Source organism: Macrobrachium nipponense, chromosome 23 (genome assembly GCF_015104395.2).
Source record: "Macrobrachium nipponense isolate FS-2020 chromosome 23, ASM1510439v2, whole genome shotgun sequence".
Classification (NCBI taxonomy): domain Eukaryota; kingdom Metazoa; phylum Arthropoda; class Malacostraca; order Decapoda; family Palaemonidae; genus Macrobrachium; species Macrobrachium nipponense.
Window position 1 is genome coordinate 49,634,927 of NC_061090.1, and position 9,322 is coordinate 49,644,248.

Here is a 9,322-nt window from a genome sequence, read left to right on the forward strand (position 1 = left end):
TTCATTTATTATTCTCATACCACTTTCAGTGTACTTTTGAATTTTGTATCTATTTTTTTTATAGTATTAACCACCTCCCCCACTAGCCTAATAACATCCTGGAACTACATCCAGATTCTGGCCCTCCAAATATTTTCGGGTCTTAGGGCACAGCCCGCCCCTCCACAAAAGCATTTATGTGTAATCCATCGATATCACAATATCTTACGAACCAGACGGAAGAATAGCAAATAGCCAAAGATCAGACACAGATAAGATTATCTAATATTTGTCTAACTTTACTCACAGAAAAAAAAAAAAAACAAGTAAAAAATACGTTTTCTGTACAACTTATAATGCTGAATGAAACTCTCAGCCACGGCCCAAGATCCTCTGAACAGCGGCCCATGAAATTTTCAGATACAGCCCAGTGGTGGCCAGACGCATGATCACAGCTAACGTTACCACTAAATAAAATAAAAACTACCGAGTTTAGATGGCTGCAATGTGGTATGTTTTATGATTGGAGGGTGGTTGATCAACATACCAATTTGCAGCCGTCTAGCCTCAGTAGTTTTTTTAATCAATATACCAATTTGCAGCCCTCTAGCCTCAGTAGTTTTTAATATCTGAGGGCGGACCTACAGACAAAAAGCGTTCTCAATAGTTTTCTTTAACAGAAAACTAAAACGAGCTGCAACACAAGAGCATGCGACAGGAATTCATTCCTGCATGAGTTTATCACCGTGGACAATAAATCAGCACCTGATAAGCCACGAGGGAGAGAATGAGAGATGCCAATGAACACGATAAAAACGCAAGTTCTTTTTCCTGAATGGCAAATCGACGCATTATGTGATATACGACTGTCACAGCTGCGTGTTTCAGGTGTCATGGCGACATTACCTTTCCCAATCTCATCGAAACGGACTTGATCATGGACCATTCGATTTTTTTTTTTTCCTTTTAATGTGATGTGTTTGTTGCTATTCGTGAGTTCTTCCATCGATGAATGAGATGAATTAAAGGGAGTTTGTCATTCAGTTTGTGATAGCACTGGTGGTCAATGTTCAGAAAACCTGAAAGTGAAAAAATAGCAAAAGCGACTCTTCTTAGAAAGCCTCCGAGATCGTGAAGTGGAAATGGCTTTTAATTCGACCGGATGAGTGCGAATCGGGGAAGAGGTCGAGAGAGGCTTAGGCGAAACACTTCGATAAAACTGATAGAAACTCTTATCGAAGAAATACTATATCTTCGAGCTATAAATGGCCAGTCGCTGGCTCTGCCGACACAGCTACAGTGTCAAGGTAAGAGGAGGTCTTCGTAAAATAATCACAAGTCAAGCTGCTTCAGTGCCCATTCACACAGCGACTTCGTCAACAGACTCCAAAAAGTGAGGAAGAAGAAGAAGAAGAAGAAGAAGAAGAAGTTTTCGTCAACAGACTCCAAAAAGTGAAGAAGAAGAAGGGAAAGAAGAGGACTTCGTCAACAGACTCCAAAAAAGTGAGGGAGAAGAAGAGGAGGAGGAAGAGGACTTAGTCAACAGACTCCAAAAGAGTGAGGGAGAAAAAGAAGAAGACTTCGTCAACAAGGGAGAAGAAGAAGACGACTTCGTCAACAAACTCCAAAAAAGTGTGGGAGAAGAAGAAAAGGACTTCGTTAACAGACAACAACAAGTAAAGAAGAAGAAGAAGAAGAAGAAGAAGAAAAGTGATACTTCGTTATGTACGGCAAGTGAAACGGCAAAGTCAAAATATGTTTACCCGGAAAACAGTCCAAATCAGCGGAAACGACGCGGGGAATTCCTTCATCTCGAAATGTAGACGGGCAGCCCAGTACCTGTACTTGTTGCTCATAGTTGTGCTTAAGCTCGGCGGTGACAACGCCGTCGAATTTGTGGAAAGGAACCTCAGGTTACAGAGGTTCTGCAGACTCCACGAAAACTTCACGGCCCACGAGTGTGACTTTATGGACCACGACAACTTCACCTATGTGAAGGTGAGTCCGTCAGACTTTGTGTGGTAGTAGACCGTTTGTTTTTGTGACACCATAAAACCGTTTATTTCCGTGACACCATAAGAGTGTTTGTTTTTGTGACACCATAAAAGCGTTTATTTTTTGACACCATAAAAGCGTTGTTTTTGTGGCAACATAAAAGTGTTTGTTTTTTTGACACCATAAAAGCGTTGTTTTTTTTTTTGACACCATAAAAGCGTTTATTTTGTGACTGCATGAAAGTGTTTGTTTTTTTGACACCATAAAAGCATTTGTTTTTTTTTGACACCATAAAAGCGTTTGTTTTTGTGACACCATAAAAGTGTTTGTTTTTGTGACACCATAAAAGCATTTATTTTTGTGACACCATAAAAGCGCTATTTTTTGTGACACCACAAAAGCATTTGTTTTGTGACACCATAAAAGTGTTTGTTTTTGTGGCACTATAAGAGTGTTTGTTTTGTGACATCATAAAAGCATTTGTTTTTGTGACACCATAAAAGCATTTATTTTGTGACACCATAAAAGTGTTAGTTTTGTGACACCATAAAAGCGTTAGTTTTTGTGACACCATAAAAGCGTTTGTTTTATGACACCATAAAAGCGTTTGTTTTGTGACACCATAAAAGCGTTTGTTTTTGTGACACTATAAGTGTTTGTTTTTGTGACACCATAAAAGTATTTGTTTTTGACACCATAGAGCATTTGTTTTTGTGACACCATTAGAGTGTTTGTTTTTGTGACACCATAAAAGCGTTTGTTTTAGTGACACCATAAAAGTATTTATTTTTGTGACAAAACAAAAGCATTTATTTTTCTGATAGGCTTCGAATTTGCTAACATGGTAGAGGGGGTTGAATATCGATTCTAATAACGAATAACCGAGTTCGACAGTGATTTGTAAGGTCAGAATCGGTATAATCTTGTAACCTCACTTGTTAGCCGAATCGCTAACTTCACTGTCGTCCTGATCTCGTCCCCGTCCACTGGACGGTGGTTCGATCCCATAAATAAAGGTATAATTTCTGTTTGGGTTTATGACTGTATGGAAGGCGTTTACGGATGTGTACACAGATTACGAATCACATTACAAATCATACAACAGAAAAACTGGGACACAATCCTTCTCGACGACTGCCACAATAAAAGGAACAACGAACTATAGAGATTATTTAATATCTTGTTTTAGACAACTATCTGGAAGGTTATATCATAGAGAGTCAGTGAGCGATTGAGGAAAATGCAAAGGAACGCCATTGATTTTTTAATTGAATATAAGGAAACTCCTTTGATATATGAATTTAATAATAATAAGAGAGAGAGAGAGAGAGAGAGAGAGAGAGAGAGAGAGAGAGAGAGAGAGAGAAACGAATGCCAATGGGATATGTATAATTTACTATGTGGAAAACAAACGCCTTTGAATTGAATTGAATTGAATATAGAATTTAGGCCAAAGGCCAAGCACTGGGACCTATAAGGTCATTCCACGCTGAAACGGAAATTGACAGTGAAAAGTTTGCAGGTTAAACAGGAGGAAAGCCTCATAGCAGTTCCACTATCAATAAATTGTTAGGTAAGGGTAGAAAGTAAGATGGAAGAAAGAGAATATGAAAGGAGGTACAGTAAAAGGAAAGAAAGGGGTTGCAAGTAGGGGCCGAAGACACGTTGCAAATAACCTTAAGTAATGTCTACAGGCACTGCATGAGGTGCACTGACGGCAATACCCCCCTACTGAGCAAACGCCATTGATTTATGACTCATATAGAAAATAAAATCCACTTATATATGAATTCAATATTTATATACGTGTATACACACACACAACACACACACACACACATAAATATATATATATATATATATATATATATATATATATATGTGTGTGTGTGTGTGTGTGTGTGTGTGTGTGTTGTGTGTGTGAATATAAACGCCACTGATATATGAATATAAAAAATCCGACTGAAATATGACTTGTATATATATATATATATATATATATATATATATATATATATATATATATATATATATATATATATATATACAAAATTATGTATGGACTTTACAGGACTTTCCCTCAAGCGAAAATAGAAAGCTCAGTGAAGGTAAATGGCAATGCACTACAAAAACAAGCTTCGGAATTCCCTTGCAGCCTGCGTTTTCCCTCGCGATCAGAGCATTCACTCATCCTCTGAAAGGTGGACTGATTCCAGTTTGGTCTGAGTATGAATACTTCACGATTCCGCGGCTTCGAAATTCATTGTATTCTGAACGATATCTTTTGCCTTCTCTGAATATTTACGGCACTGATTAACTCTTATCGCTGGTTATCAGGATTGATGGGAATTGTATTCATCAGAAAAACAAAAGCCTCAATGTTTCCGCTGTTATCTTTCAGCAGTCGATGCTCTGAATGGAAGTATGGAAGTATTTTATAACCTGCAATGAAATCATTGACGCTGATTTGATTTTGATTTGCCCCAAGCACTGGGGCAACTAAGGCCATTCACCGCTGAAACGGAAGTTGAGAGTAAAAGGTTTGAAAGTTGTAACAGGAAAACCTCGCAGTTGCACTATGAAACAATTGTAAGGAGAGGGTGGACAGTAAGATGGAGGACAGAGAATATGAACGGTGGTACAGTAAAAGGAATGAAAGTAATTGCAGCTAGGGGCCGAGGGGACGCTGGAAAGAATCGTAGGTAGTGCCTACATTACACCAAATGAGGTACACTGGCGGCGCTAACCCCCTATTCCTATAGGATGATTGACGCTGATGATTTGAACGCAGCCCTTTGTTGTATAGATTTCTTATATAGAATGTTACATTTTTTTTCAGTGGTGTGTACGGTAACATTTTCCCATTTTTTTTCTTTTTTTAGTTTTATGTAAAAGAATACCATTGAGATGGTGATTTGTCCGTCCGCGCTTTTTCTGTCCGCCCTCAGATCTTAAAAACTACTGAGGCCAGAGGGCTGCTAATGAGTATGTTGATCGTCCACCCTCCAATCAGCAAACAAACCAAATTGGAGGCCTCTAGCCACAATTGTTTTTATTTTATTTAAGTTAAATTTATTGGTGCCAAAAACACAGGCCACTAGCGGGCCGCGACTGAGAGTTTCAAACAGCATTATACACTCTACAGAAAACTGGATTGCACCGAAGACGGCGAGTTTTTACTTGTTCCTGTGTAAAATTATTTTTCTTACTGTTGTCTACGGTGATATTTTATCTCTTTCACTGTATTTGTCCTTATCACCGTCACCTCAGTTTAATAGTCTTATCTTCATAATTATCACTGGACAATTATAGTATCACAGCTGATCGTCAAAGTCATGGGGCACTCCACATTTTCAAGATAAATAAAAATGGCGACAAAATCCGCCGCAAAGAAAACGAATTTGACGCCAGGTGCCAAAACTTCCCTACGACAAGAGTAATATGAATTAACAAAGCGTGGACGGAGTCCGTCGGCCTCTCCGACCAGCTCGCAACCTGCAATTCCCAGGTTCGTGCCTTCCGTTTCAGTTCAGGTGGCCTGAAGCCTCCAAGTCTTATGACGTGATCTCAGGATTTACTTCAGTCTTAACTAGACGCTGAAAGGGGAAGCATGGCAGATAGGGAGTTCTGGGAGAAGGGCATTCAGGCTTATGATAAACTACCTGGAAAATTATAGAAGGCTGATATATATAAATATATATATATATATATATATATATATATATATATATATATATATATATATATATATATATATATATATATATGCATCTAGCATAGTCTAGTGGCTTATAGTCTAGTATACAGTAGGTCTATGATCCATGGAAGCAGAATAGGTTCTGAAACCTATGGTTCTCTAGCGAAGTAAGAGTACAATTTTAAATTCTTTTGTACACAATTTTTTTAATTTATAAAAGGAAAATTGAAATAACATTGAAAATATTATCATAAACTTATCTTATGTACGGAAAATAGCAATGTCATTCAAACAATAGCTCTAAACCACAAACACATATATACATAGATATGAATGTATGTATGAATTAGTACTACTGTTTAAATTACACTATTATTTTCCGTGCATAAAATAGATTTATGATAATATTTTCAATAGTATTTTTATTTTCAATAGTATATCGATTTTCCTTGTATAAATAAAAAAAATTTGTTGTCAAAAGCTTAAAATTTTACTCTTATTTGGCTACAGAACCGTAGGTTTAAGGACCTATTCTGCTTTTACGGATCATAAACTACAGTATACTACTAGATACATACCACTAGACTATGCAAGATGCTCTGTTAATTTTTACCTTTGTAAACTTGTGTTGCATAACTTGACTAATTGCTCTACATGTCTCTGGGCTTATATGTCCCAAGGAGCAACTTGTGGCGCGGAAACAACCTCTCGTACAATGATTTTGGTTGTCTCATACAAGCGCGGATTTTACTTCTAACAGGGGGGACCATATGTCGGCCTGCTCCTCCATTCTCGGGTAATCAAACCAGTCATCAGGGTAGAGTTTCAGTTCATTAAATAAACAATCATGAGATCATTCATTTTTCTTCTCAAACCACAGTTTAATCCAGGTTCTCCATTTTTCGCGGGATGTTCCCACTTCTGCTGCAAAAGCGCAGTTTTCTATACTATAACACCATCACTGAGCGGCAAAGGTCTACCTCCGGCTCACATGACATTTATCCGGCGATCGTATCGTCTATGGAGCCCTTCAGATGAATTCGAGATGAATTAGAATGATGCCAAAAGAGGATTCAAATGAAATCATTTTGGTTCCCTGAGAGAGAGAAAAAAAAACAGCTGAAGTTTCTTCGGTGCAATCGAGTTTCCTGTAGTGTGTACCATGCTGCATGAACCGTGGCTCATGAAGCTTCAGCCACGGTCCTGTGGTGGCTTGTCCTATTGCGTTGACAGACGAACGATTACGGTTAAATTTAACCTTAGATAAAATATAAAAAACTGCTGAGGGTAGCAGGTTGGAATTTGGTATGTTTGACGATTGGAGAGAAAAAGTGTGGACAGAAAAAAGTGCGGACGGACAGGCAGGACTATCTCAGCAGTTTACTTAAAGAAAAGAAAGAAAGAAAGTAAAAAAAACTGAAACGGCAAAAAGTACAGGCAAAAGCAAGTTTGAGGCTCCACATCTCTCCAACTCAACCCGACCTCCTCAAGATAAAGAGGAGACGCCCGTGTGCAGGAGAAGAACAAGAGCCGCGCGGCTTAATTGAGATCTTGGGGAGGTCCTTTTCAAAACGCAGTCGACAAAAGGCGACGCAGGAAAACAATGAAGCTGATAGCGGCCGGGAGTGATGACTGCAGCCCAGCCGTTTGACAAGAACTGCACCATCACTTACTGGCACAGTAGACAGGCATCAAACATGGGCATGCTGGGGCAATAGGGCCTGAAAACAACGCCCTTTCACCGTTCCCTTCTGATGAGCAACACACCAACACACACACACACACACACACACACGCACTTACCGGGGGAAGGGAAGTAGTCATTTGAAAACATAATAAGGCCCCCATATTTCTACCAATATGCATATGAATAAAAATGCATCTCAGATCGTATTAATATTGATGTATAAAATCTGGAGAGCTTGGGCATATTTGTGCGAGAGGGCGATCGTCTTTTGTTCTTGCTCACTCGGTAAGCAGAAGCCGCAAGTAATTTCAAATCGTTCTTTCCTTAAATTTTACAATCGTTTTTTAAATTGATCGGTTTCTATAAGATACATACATACATACATACATACATACATACATATATATATATATATATATATATATATATATATATATATATATATACACGCATTAAGCTACAAATGTCCATTAATATCCAATTCGCTCTACCTCGGAATTAATAAATTTTCATTTATGTTATGTTAACCGAAGGGGAATTTTATAGTTGATAGTAATTTCGTCCTCTCGTGGATTATTATCAACTAAAAAATTTCCCTTCGGTTAACATTTTGAAAATATATTAGTTCCGAGGTAGAGCGAATTGGATATTCAAGGACATGATGTGATAAAAATTCATATATATCAATATATAGATGTATGTATATGAATATAAAATTAGATATATGCATATATATATATTATATATTATATAGTATATATATATAATATTATATATATATGTATATATATATATATATATATATATATATATATATATATATATATATATATATATATATATATATATATATATGCATGTATGTGAATCACGGTGATGTGATAATAAATTTATATATATATATATATATATATATATATATATATATATATACATACATTGATCTATATATATGTATATTTATATAAAATTATATATATATATATATATATATATATATATATATATATATATACATATATTATATACGTATAATGAGCTTCCTTGAGGCATCTCTCTAATTTCCGTAATTACATAACAATGAGGCTATCTCTTAAGCAGGTTCTAAACACTTGGCGCGGATTGAATCTCGGGCGAAGGCTTCAGAAAATGATACCTCCCAAAATGATGGAGAGCCGGTAATGGCTGACCGTTTTTATTCGGTTAATTGAAAATTTCGCTTTTCCCAGAGCGCGAACCTTAATCCCGGGCTTGACGTGAATAGCTAGGAAGAGGTTTTAGCAAGATGCTTGGGAGAAACTGGTGGTTACCTCAAAATTACAAGCAGGTGGCTTATTGCATTGTGATTCGTGTTCGGATCAGCAGAGGGCCTTCGGAACCTAACTTATTCTTTCCTACTTGCTTCACTGAATTATATTGATTTCCGCGTGGGTTCATGTTTTAACCAAATTATGCGCGTGGAAATAGTCTTGTTAAGTATTTTCATTGTGGCTTTTTTTTTTTTTAAGTTTTTAGATAACGATTTCTCTCTTTTCTTCTGTGCTTCACAAAAATGGCATCGCGGTAACAACCAGCAGAGAAGAAACTAATCAACATTGAGATAATGAAAAACACCTCGTAATTCATCGGTCGTAGGAAGCAACGTTAAATCTTGATTGATCGATTTCATTTCTAAGAAAAGCTATTGAAAAAAAAAAAACATGGCTACCACAAAACTAATCATATACAAAGTATGCATATAATATATGCATAATATATCTATATATATATATATATACATTATATATATATATTATATAATATATTATATATATGTATATATATATATATATATATGACATATATATAAATTATAATACATATATATATACATATATATATACATACCTATATATATATATATATATATATATATATATATTATAATTATGGCATTATATCTATATATATATTATTAGTAATAT

The 9,322-nt window shown here is 36.3% G+C and overlaps 1 protein-coding gene across 2 annotated transcripts in view; it reads left to right on the plus strand.

The window, feature by feature from the left end:
- Nucleotides 1-955: 955 nt before the first annotated feature.
- The window catches only part of LOC135200366 (uncharacterized), a 22,950-nt gene continuing 14,583 nt past the window's right edge, over nucleotides 956-9,322 (plus strand). For both annotated transcript variants that reach the window (XM_064228978.1, XM_064228985.1), the window contains exon 1: nucleotides 956-1,977. In XM_064228978.1, the coding sequence (XP_064085048.1) occupies nucleotides 1,735-1,977 (243 nt within the window). In that variant the 5' untranslated portion in view covers nucleotides 956-1,734. The remainder of the gene's footprint in view (nucleotides 1,978-9,322) is intronic.